Raw genomic sequence first — 12314 nt, forward strand, 5'->3', positions numbered from 1 at the left:
GACTCCTGGGCTCATGCACTCCTCCTTGCCTCAGCTTCCTTAGTAGCTAGGACTACAGGCATGCACCATCACACACGGCTAATTTTTTTATTTTTTTGTAAAAATGGGATCTTGCTATGTTGCCCAAGCTGGTCTTGACCTCCTGGTCTCAAGTGATCTTCTCATCTCGGCCTCCAAAAGTGCTGGAATTATAGGTGTGAGCCACTGCACCTGGCAACAGTATTGTATTTTGATTCTTAGCAGTATAGTTATAACAAGTTTCTCATTTGCCCTTTAAAGTATGTCAGTAAAATATTTATGCATTTAGAATTCTAATTTATTGCATACCAGTATTATCAGACTTCTTTTCTCAGGAGAATTAATGAAAAAACATGATTTTATTAATGGAAAAACATGATCCTAAAAAAATTGGGCAAAAAACTAATTTTATTATTTCTTAAAATTACTTTTTTGCCCAATTTTTTACGATTATCCCGATCTAAGGTACTCCTGTTCTTCACTGGTTAGAATAAGGTTTTTCCTAAATCTACCAAATGTCAGTTCAAGTAAAACCTAGTCTTGCAATTTTAATTGATTCTATTACTATATCTAGTTGCATACTCTCACACAGACTTAAAATTTTTGCCACAGTTAAGCCTCACAGTTAAAACAATGTTAATAAACCAAAAAATGTTTGTGTTCTTTGACCAACTCACAATGTCACCTCCATAAAGCTTATTTACTTCAATACATATGCTAACTTAATATGGAATCTTGTGGCTTAAAGAGTGGTAAAACACAAAATGATTTAGATCTTCAGGAGAGAGTTAAGTATCTATGATTCTAATAGTGGTTATACAAGCTTTCTGAAGAATTAAAGAAAAAGTATAGACACTTCTCCCTACCCATCAAGAGAGTACCCTACAGGGGAAAGGTTCTTTCCCCAATAAGAGAAGTATTACCTAGAGACCTATTAAGAAAGAGGCCACCCTTACTTGTCTCTCAAAGAACTGGAGCATTCAGGGGAAAGATTCTAAAAATACCCGCAATACTTTGCCATAATGAAAAAAGATTACCTAAAATATAAGGAATTTTTTTTTCTCCAAAAGGAGAAGCCAGATCCATGATTCTGAAACCTATTTCCATGGAACAAGATGACCTGAGGTGAAAAGCTAAGATAAGTAATGGCAATTTGTTCCCAACTCACAGAAAAGAAAATTTAAAGTTAATGGATTGAACTCTCTGAATTTTGCTGAAATTCTTGATGCCTGCTACTATTTATCTGCTAGCAGATAAGAAAGAGACGAAAGAGTAATGTGATATTCTGTAAAGGATACTATGATTTCCATATGCTATGCTAATTGAACTTGGAAAATCACTAGTTTGAAGAATATACTATGAAATCTCATTATAGAGAAGGCTTAACTTATAGAAGTACATAATTTAAGTTCTAGTGGTTTGGTATACTCAATAAATGGACATGTTCTAATCTTCTCAGAAAGCTAAAGATATGTTTTTAAAAACATGGTTCAAAAATGTCTAATGAACTTGGGAGGCTGAGGTGGGAGGATCACTTGAGATGAGAAATTTGAGTCTAGCCTGGGCAGCATAGCAAGAGCCTACCTCTTCAAAAAATGTCCACTAAGATATATATAATGACTAGGGAAAAAATTACAAAATAGCTTGTAAGAAGTATTTTTCTTAAGTTAAAAAAAAAGTTAGAAGGATATATATCAAACTTTACATAGGGACAGGAAAAACGGGGAAAATTTAAAGTCCTTTCACTTTTTTATTCTCATTGCATTTTATGAACCAAAAAGATATTTCCAATTTGGAACTAATTAAAATGATAGAAGGTATTGGCTTCTATTTTATTTTCATCAAAATAAAAAGAAAGGCAATAAATTCAAAATTTCTGTAACAAATGCAAAATTACTTTATTGAAACAATTTTTAGTTTAAAAATACATACTTGTTTAGTATCAGCATCAATAAGATCAAAGAATGCTCGAACTGTAGTCAACTGCAATTGTTTACACCTAAAAAAACAAAGTGTTACAAATGAAACTTGTTTTAAAAACATGCTTTTGATCCAAACATGCAGAATTCTACTATTTAATGGAATACCTGAATTTCTTTTAATGCTGTAAACTCAAAAAGTATTTAACAAATCATTCTTATTAAACATATATCTTAAAGCTGAAGCCTATAAAAATAAGTCAAATTAAATCTTCCTATGTTTTGACAGAACTGTCAGGGTCCTTCTTTCTTCACCAAATCTCATCACCTACCCTAGCTACAGACACACATCTATCCCATCTTGATTTGCCTGAACTGTTGTGGTTTTTGCAGACACTACTGTTTGTACTGTTAGAGAAAGGTTAAAAGAAATCTTTAAGCCAAAACATATAGAGATAAATACTAGGGTGTGCCTATTTCTTGACCCATATTCTTATTTTTAAATTTATATTAAGGATAAATCTACTACTTAGTTTCCCATGTGCTGCTCCCTAATGAATAGGCACTACTGCATTAGGTAGTATGGTCATTGTCCAGGAGCTCAAAAAGTCCTACCACAGGTGCAACTAGGACAAACTCTAAAACTCTGGTATTTGACATTAGCTTCATTTGAGACTGATGCTACAGGTTCTTCAGGAGATAATTTTATAAGTTGTCAAAGAAACCTTGTTCAAGCCAAGACAAGAAAAAAGGTTAGAGTTCTAAGCTCTTAAGTTAATCTTTCTTCCATAGCGTTATTTATTTGTTTATGAATAAAGTTCTAAGAAAGCTAACAAACCAATCATTGCATGATGTGAAAAAAAGACCACAACAAATTACTAAAATGTTAGACATGTATTAACTTACCACACAATGGAGAGGTGATCTGTTGAAACCCAGGTCTTAGGCACTGCTGAACTCTAAAAGCAAAACAAAAATCAAACTTGAGAAAAGCACATTTGTTATTCTCCAAAAGGTTTAAAATTCTTATAAGCTAACATTCAGAAACACATTAGTTTCACTCTATTATGATATATAGACATTTTTAAATGATACATTTTTATAAAAGGTGATCCAAATATATTAAGATGTTTCCTGCATAAAATGAGAAAATTCTCTCTAAATGTCATTATTGGTTAGTCAAGCTTAAATTATCCTTTAAAAATTATTAAAGCATCCACAGACTCTTTAATGAAGTTTAATATCTAACTTTTTAATTACTCTTTTGAGAGGCTGAGTTTAAGATTCTTTAAATTAATCATAGTTTATGTATACGTTAAAATAGATATTTTGATAATTTTATTTTGACTAAATTACCACTTGATAGATTATAAAATGTTACTTCTTCATCAGTGGTGTGTCTGAGAAATACGTAGGCCTAGGGAGATTTTTCAAAATAAATATGCCTGATCACAATTCCAAAACTACCAAATCAGACTTTTACAAATGTGGTCCAGGCTTACTATTTTGAAAAGAATCTCTACATGATTAGGATGTATAGTACTGGTTAGAGACATAAGAGCAAAAGGCTCCTAAAAACTATAGCTATTTGCAGAAGGCTTCCTAACAATGGCACAGCATCCTTCACAATTAGAGATTCCTTTTCACACCAGGTAATGATCTCTCTGTGAATTGTATCCTACACATAATAGGGGCTCATTAAGTAAACCTTATTTTATTTTTCACAGCCTCTCTATCTGTACCATCAAAGACACAATAAGCTGCTATCACCAGAACTGCCAAAACAAAAAGGAGACTAATGGCACAGATGCAAGAAAATTTAGAAGCCTAAACTGCCTCTTTCATAAATGAACTGAAAAAAAAAAAAAAAGGTATACATAACATTTAAGGAGTCATTGTTACCTTTGTGCTCTATAAATAATATGTCTTTGGGTTCCAGGTTCTGAAGTGGGAAGAATCTATAACTTATTTAGTGAATTTATAAGCATTTGACATATTTAGAAATTACTGCTGACAGCTTACTAAAAATTGGACAGCATTATTACAGTAGTTTAGCCAACCCTAACAATACAATTATGGTCTCTAACTTATATGATTTCTTAAGTCTCAATGGATGTAAATGTTATTTAAGTCTTCTTGAGACAATCATTCAAAAGTTGTTACTTCTTAATAACTTTTTAAAAAGTGAATATACATGTAGATATATGAAAGACTGTAGACTATCTGGGGGCTAAAACAAATAAAACTCAGGTTATATAATAGCAAGTTTTGAAATACAAGCTGTCTTGAAGGCAACACATTATAAAATGGATTAGAAAAAATAGGGAAATACACACACACACACAGGATTAAAAAGAATAAAATTCTTTAAAAGATAAGCTTCAAGATGTGGTATCAATATAGCATCATGCTCCAGACAAAGTACAGGAAATAAGTTATATCCAATTTTATATGACTAAATCATCTGTGACATCTAAATGTCAACTAAAGTTGACATTTAGCTTTTTGAGGACTTCTGGTAAATATCTGCCCAAAATATTCAAAATCAAATAACAAGATTCATACCACCAATAATGAAGTTTGATAGATTTACTAATTTAGTTCCAAAGCTAATCTGGCTATATCCCAATTCCTCCAGTTATAAGAAAATGGTAGGTAATAGCAAATAGCTTAATAATTTTTGTTCTATGTATGGCAATTATTCAGTAAATATCTATTTAATGAATGAACAGCAATCTAAGGTAGGGCAACAATAGATGAGATGAACAAAGGAGTCTCTATGAAGAGGACCAACTATGACACAGTGACTTTCTAGAACTATCTCCTAAAAAGCAAAAGCAATGGGCAGACCACATTCTATGGATTTTCTCTTTAGAAAATAAGTTGTATTTGGAGATGATGTATATACTGAATTAAGAAGATCTTAACTGAAGACTTCAAGGTTAAATATACAAAAAAGAAGTCCTAAAAGGAAATTTGAACTCACTTTACATAGGTTATGTATCCCAGTTAAAGACTAAATACTTGATAGCCTAACAGGGAAGAATAAATAGCAAATTAATTAAACAGGGTTCTATTTATACTTACATTATCAAAGCTAATCATTTTATTTTAAAATTGGTAAACCTGCATCCAAGTTTAGCATTCAAGGGTATGTGGTATAATCGATATTCTACTGCTATCGTATACAGTATAACAATCAGAAGTAACTTAATTCCCTTGGACTTCAGTCCACCCTTTCTGACAGTTACAACTCTATTTGATGGATAGGGTATTATTTTGGACAAGAAACAATTATTCCTCATAAATAAGAGTCATTTTCACCATGTTTCTAAGATCTTTTCTACTTTCTATGGACAAAAACATCCATGACTCTGCCCTCACAACACATTCATATTCATTCATTCATAGCATGCTCAGAGTAGAGAGCGAATCTCTCTCATACACAAACACATACATAGGACATACAGCAACCTTACACCACCAACTCAGCAGTCACTACCGATATTATTTCTCCTTTCATGTTCCACTGTGTCTATTACGTTATTATTTCAGTATAATCTTAAAAAAGATTACCACAACAGATAAGGCACTGGTATGATGGCTTAGTTTTGGTAGAAATGTCAGTCCTGAACGAACTTGGTAATCCCGGAATCCTCCAGCTACAGAAAGTGTGGTTAAATTTATGTGCCGAGCATTTAGAATCCAATAATTGTTTACAGTCATATAAAAATCTGGTAGGGAATAAAAAAGAGATGTTAAAAAGGAGTACTCACTCCCTACAACGATATCTGTACAGTAATACTAATATTTTAAATTTTTGCATAAGCCATCTGCTCTACAAACTATGTATTATTCATATTTCCCTATTTTGAGTAAAATCAGTTTCTTTGCACATTCCTGCTTCCCTGTTAAAGTACAAATACTAAGAGCTACCACAGGCATCAATAAAGAAAAAAGATATCCAAATCTTACTAGCTTTGACAAGTCCATATGCACACATATCACTAGATTCCACAAGGATGATGCTTGCTCATGAGCCACACAGTACAGCAAGGAGAGAAAACTCTAAAGTTCTTCTAAAGAGAAGAATTTACTATGCGAAAGAATTGTAGACATTTGTGGTATTGGTTTCACGGTGTATTGCGATGTTTGAACCTGTCAAATTGTATAAATTAAATACGTGAAGTTTTTTGTTTATTAATTACACTCTAAAGTGGTTTTTTAACAACAACAACAAAAGAGCAATAGATTCCTCCCTATCATGGTAGTGTCCCTGCTTATAAGGGCTTAGCAACTTTCTATTATGACCTACCACACCACACAAAATACTATTTAAATTTTTACAATACAATCTATCAGGACAATATCATTGATATTGTCTTATGACTAGGGTGCTGTGGAAAATCTCAGGTTAGGATTCTATTCATTTAGTGTAACAAGCAGTTCAAAGGGAAGAATTTGAAGACAATTTTTCAGTTTATCTATGTGAGAAAATTTTAGTGTCAAAGATTATTAAATTGAGGCCAAGGCTAGGGAGTTCTCATTTTTTTCTGATTATCAAAACTTGGCCAGGTGTGGTGGCTCATGCCTAGCTATTTGGGAGGCTGAGGCAGGGGGATTGCTTGAGCCCAGGAGTTTGAGGCTGCAGTGAGCTACAATGACGCCACTGCACTCTAGTACTCTACCCTAGGCAACAGAGCAAGACACTATCTAAAAAAAAAAAAATTTACTGCATTTTTATCCTGGCATGTGGTCCCACTAAGGGCTTTCAACATTTGGCAGAGCAAGCTCCTCCCATTAGAGATCTCAGCAATATTTACTGAGATTGCCACCAAGCCAAACCAGTCCTAACATCTGGAGAGCCTGGTATACAAGAACTAATGTAGGACACATGCCTTATGTCTAAATACTTAAAAGTAAAAAATCCAGCTAACAAACTGTTAAATATATTATCCCTGCCTATCTTGACAAATATATCGCTGAAATAATCCAGAAGGCCAGGTTCAAATTAAGAATTCTAAGACACCTCAGAGCTGGACATTGGATTGTGGTAGCACAGGAAGAGCAGATCTCTGGTCCGTTACTATTCTATCCTCCTGCTCTTCCTATCCCAATTCCATCTTATATCACAAGGATGTGCACATCCAAGCTCTGTCTGTACTTCTGCAGAGGTACCCCTTGGCTACAACTTAAGTTTAGGATTGTACATACTTGCCTTTAGGAGGACAGAGCCAGGTAAGAGACCCACACAGGCCCTGGAAGTACAAATGGGGCATATGGGCAAGAAAAGTCTGGAGGCCTGGTTGTCTGGATCATGGTCTCGAAGTAAAGGCATGAGCTCTAAGTGGGAAAGCTTAGCCTATATACTTCTTACCATATAGGGAAGGACAGCTCCAGGGCAGGATCCTCTGTAGTGCAGAGCCCAGTGCAGGGCCTCCTTCCTCCTATTTAAGGTATTTCCACCAAATATATACAGAGAATCTACTTCTGGAGGTCTTATGGATCTCTGTCTCTCAAAACTTAAAAATCCATGATCCTTTGAACTAGTTCTTTTGGTTTTTTTCATTCTAATTTTGACTTACTGAAATAAAAAATAAATGTAGAATAAAGAAGAAAGATGCTTACTAATTACAGGAAAGGCACTAACAATCACTTTCTGTCTGAGCCTTTTAGAGATAGACCATCGCCATCTTTCAAAACAATAAAACCTGACTCTATTGAAAGTTCGTTCCTCAAAGAATTTTTTAGAATGTTTTTAAGTCATTCTAATTTAATCTACATAGGTGCCCAGCTAGCTTAGTCGGTAGAGCATGAGACTCTTAATTTAAACTACACAACTCATCTATATATACCATACAAAATGCAATAAAATAAAGAGCTCTCAATTGTGGTGACAAGCACTATCATTTTTAGCCTTTGATTTTTTTCTAAACCTATAGTCATTTATGATTATTACAAGTAGTACAACAGATTTAAACAACTTCAATAGTAAAATCAGACATTTTTGCTATTAAAAGATTTCTATAGGCAAAGTTTTAAATGTAATAACAAAAAAACCCCAAATCTCCTAATAATTACTGTTGTACCAAATTCTTCTAGCAAATAAATCATTCCTTTGCGATGTTATGCTAAGATGGGCACTTTAGAAAACTACTTTGGAGTCACTGGGGGATATTTCTCACTTAACTACAGCAAAGTTTTCATCAAAATTAAGATAATCCAAATTTTGATAAAACATTGTATAAATTTACTGAACAGGAAGAATTCTTTCTAAAGATTTTCTTCTACTCATATAATATTCCTATAAGCAATGAAGATAATCTTTGACTTTAACAAAAGTTGAGACAGTAGGCAGTGAATTATTCTGAAACATCACTAATCAAACGACAGAATCATAAAGTCCTGCCATTCATTCAATATTCTCTGAAATATTATAGTATTATCTGTAGTTTTATTTCCTATGCTATGGTAATACAGGTCAATTAAGAGGCAGTATAGCATGCTAAGGGCACAGGTCCAGGAACAAATTTGTCAGGGTTAAATACTGGCTCAACTACTTTCTTGCCCCATAACTTTGGTCAAGAACTTTATCTTGGCCTCTTTTTCTATCATAAACAAGAGGATAATAATGTTATCAACTTCACAGGACTATAGTGAAGATTAAGGGTGGTAATACATCAAGTGAAATCCTTAATACCCAAAATGTAATAAAACCTCATTAAATATCAGCAATTCTACCTCACTGTTAGCATACCTATTCATTTAAAAACAAAACATTGCTATTTTACTTTAAATAAAAGTTTATTTGGGATAAAGTAGTGGAACAGTTAACAAAAACACAGGAAGTTTAGACACATCTTGAGAGACAGGAAAATCATCCTCAAGAATACTAAACTGAAGGTCTAGTGTCTAGGATTATAAAACACATGTCAACCATGTGTTGCTATGGACAAGATGTTATAAACAGAGAAAACTAACAATATTTTCAATTATGAGCCTAATTTGAAAGACATAAAGTGCTGATTTGCAGTTCAGCTGCTTCACACATGGATAAATCTGTGTAGCACACTCTCAGGGGAATAGCCACAGGGATTTATTTATTTGATCTATTTAATCTTGAACAACAATAGGGAGGTCAGTTAGTGTTTATGTAACAGTACTCACCTGTAATGAAACGATCTAATGGCATCACAGGAGCAACATGAGGTGTGGCTTGTGTAATAAGAAGATTTATCAGATCTTGTTTAAAATTTTTCAGTGTAAGCAATGCTCTTGCAACAAGGCCACCCATAGAATGACCAATTATTGTCACACTTTTTGGAGCAAATTCTTGACCCTATTAAAATAAATCACCATGGCATAATTAAAGCTTGGTATCATAATAAAAATACTACATATTCCTTTTTGCATATGAGTAATTTTACAGAAAAAAAATTTATATAACCTCTCATCAGAAGGTATAGAAAAACATTCTTATACAGTTTAAATAAGTGTATTAGTGTATACATAATATTTTGTGTTCTGCTAAACATTTTTATAGGTATATGTTGGTTTTCTGAACCCAAATTGGAATATTGGTCTAATAAATCATGTTTGTACCATTTGTTATGTTGCATATAATCTGAGAATATTTGGTATATACCAGAATATTAGGTTTTATAAGACGTAAGAAATCAGATCATTCATTTGAAACTAAAAATACCACAAAAAAGCCAAGACAATTATAGTTGTCATAGCAATATACTACCTCATTATGTTGGTATCTCCTATCTAATTATTTCTCTACTGTGCATATGGATTTAAAAATAAACCAGCATTGCAGACATTTAATCACTAACAAATACATGTATCATTTTTCAAGTAAGTATTGTTTTTCAAATAATCTTTTCTGTCTTCACCAGTATCTTCATTCCCACTATCAAACTTTTGCTCATCATCCCCAACATTGACCCTTCACATGTGCCTTCTCTTTTACTACAAATTGGACCTTATGCAGAAAGAGTTAACACAGTAGGCCTAAGACTGCAATCCTCAGAATGGAATGCAAGCCAATCTGGCTCTTCGCTGGAATATGGGACCTTATATTTGGGGGGATTCCCACCATTCTCTAAATGGTAAGAATGGCTCACTGTGCCAAAACTGTTAGTGCAAACAATATGCTTTATGCTGAACACCTGCTGTCCTTCAGGCTGTAATTCTAGTATGCACTTGACAGAGAATGTCTTATAAGCCTCTAATAAAAACCTTGAGCACTGAATCTCTAATGAGCTTCCCTCATAGACAATACTTCATACATGCCACAATTTGTTGGTGAAGGAATTAAGCGCATCATGTGTGAGGATTCAGTCTGTGTGACTCCCCCGTGAGAGGACTTTTGCAAGCTTGCACGTAGTTTCCTCCAGATTTCACCCCATGTACCATTTCCCTTCACTGATTTTGCTTTCTATCCTTTCACTGTAATAAATCATAACCATGAGTACAACTATATGCTGAATTATGTGAATCCTCCTGGTGAATCATCAAACCCAGGGAAAGTCTGGGGAATCCCTGACACAGATCTGATCTTAGCAAAATCAACCTCTACAATTGTGCTCTGAAACATATATCCCCTTAGGTCTTCTCAAGTACATCATTCCAGAAATTCTTCCTATTTCTTCTTATATCATTGCTATTCCCTCTATACTAGGTTATTTTCATTAGTGTGTAAATGTACTGTTATTCTCCATTAAAAAATAGAACAATTCTCCTTTAACTCTCATCTCCCCTTTGTGACTGCATTTTCTCTACATCTCTTTAACAGCAAAACTCTTCAACAGTACTTACTGTCTTCAATTTCTCACCTTCCATATACCCTTAAATCCATTCCAGTCAGGTTTTCACTTTAACACTCCACCAAAACTGCTCTTGCCAAGTCACCAAGGAATTTAATGATCAATTCTTAATCCTCACCTTATTTGACCTATTAACAGCATTTGACATAGTGGATTACTTCCTTCTTTAAAATATTTTACTTGGTTTCCTTGACAATGAACTCTCCTGGTTCTCCTCCTACCTCTACACCTTTTTAGTCTCTGTTGCTAGTTCCTTCTCATCTCTCTTCATTTCTTAAAACAGGAGTGAGTCAGGCCTCAGTCTCTAGATCTCTTTTATAATTACGTTGACACCACTGGTGATCTCATTCAGTCTTGTGGCTTTAAATATATCTATACACTGTCAACTCCCAAGTAGTTATCTCCAGACTGGACCTCTCCTCTCAAACTCTAGTCTTGAATTCTACCTGCACAACAGCTATATGTAGAACATCTAATATGCATCTCAAATTGAACTTGTCTAAAACTAAACTCTTAATCTTCTACAAATCTATTCCTCCTACATTCTCCGTCCACCCAACTAATGGTAATTCAATCTTTCCAGTTGTTTAGTCAAAAAACTTGTGGTCATTCTTTTTTTAAAAAAAGTTTATTTCAGCATATTACGGGGGTAAATATATTTAGGTTACATATATTGCCTTTGCCCCACCCAAGTCAGAGCTTCAAGCATATCCATCCCCCAGACAGTGCGCACTGCATCCATTAGGTGTGTATATACCCATCCCCTACTTACCCCCTACCCCCCCATCTGTCTGACACCGCATGAGTGTTATTACTATGTGTGCACTTAAGTGTTGATCAGTTAAGTTTTGATGGTGAGTACATGTGGTGCTTGTTTTTCCATTCTTGTGATACTTCACTTAGTAGAATGGGCTCCAGCTGTATCTAGGATAATACAAGAGGTGCTAGATCACCATTGTTTTTTGTGGTTGAGTAGAACTCCATGGTATAATATATACTTTTGGTCATTCTTAACTCTTCTATTCCTCTCACATCGCTCCTCCATATCTGATCTGCCAGCAATCTTGTTGCTTCAACCTTTAAGTTTTACACTGATCTGACCATTTCTCTTCACTTCAGCTGCAACTAACTTGATTTAAACCATCAATATGTCTTGCCTGAACTACGGCAATAGCCTCCTAGTTATACTCTGCATCCACATTTACATTCCTTCAGTTTATTCTTAAAAGTAGCTAGAATGATACTGTTAAAACTTAAATAAGAACATGTCACTCCTCTACTCAAAAACATTGATAGTGGTTTTCTACATCATTCCAAATAAAAAGCAAAATTCTTAAAATTGCCCATAAGGCTCTACAATCTGTCTGCCACCCCCCAATTTCTCCTTCTACCAACTCACTCTGTCTGCTCCAGACAGAGTTTCCTTGTTTCTCCTCAAATACAGCATGTATGTGCCTGCCCCATATATTTGTTTCCTCTGTCTGGAGTATTCTCTTCCTATATAGCCAAATGGGTCACTCTGCCATGTACTTGATATGTATTA

The 12314-nt window shown here is 34.2% G+C and overlaps 1 protein-coding gene across 1 annotated transcript in view; it reads right to left on the bottom strand.

Annotated features, from left to right (window-relative positions):
• PGAP1 (post-GPI attachment to proteins inositol deacylase 1) overlaps positions 1-12314 on the bottom strand; it is an 85834-nt gene that overhangs the window by 55794 nt on the left and 17726 nt on the right. Inside the window, exons 4-7 of the mRNA XM_012776970.2 lie at positions 9105-9276; positions 5514-5671; positions 2844-2896; positions 1951-2017 (exon numbers count right to left, since the gene is read on the bottom strand). Coding sequence (XP_012632424.1) covers positions 1951-2017; positions 2844-2896; positions 5514-5671; positions 9105-9276 — 450 coding nt within the window. The remainder of the gene's footprint in view (positions 1-1950; positions 2018-2843; positions 2897-5513; positions 5672-9104; positions 9277-12314) is intronic.

This window comes from Microcebus murinus, chromosome 8 (assembly GCF_040939455.1).
Source record: "Microcebus murinus isolate Inina chromosome 8, M.murinus_Inina_mat1.0, whole genome shotgun sequence".
In the NCBI taxonomy this organism is placed as follows: Eukaryota; Metazoa; Chordata; class Mammalia; order Primates; family Cheirogaleidae; genus Microcebus; species Microcebus murinus.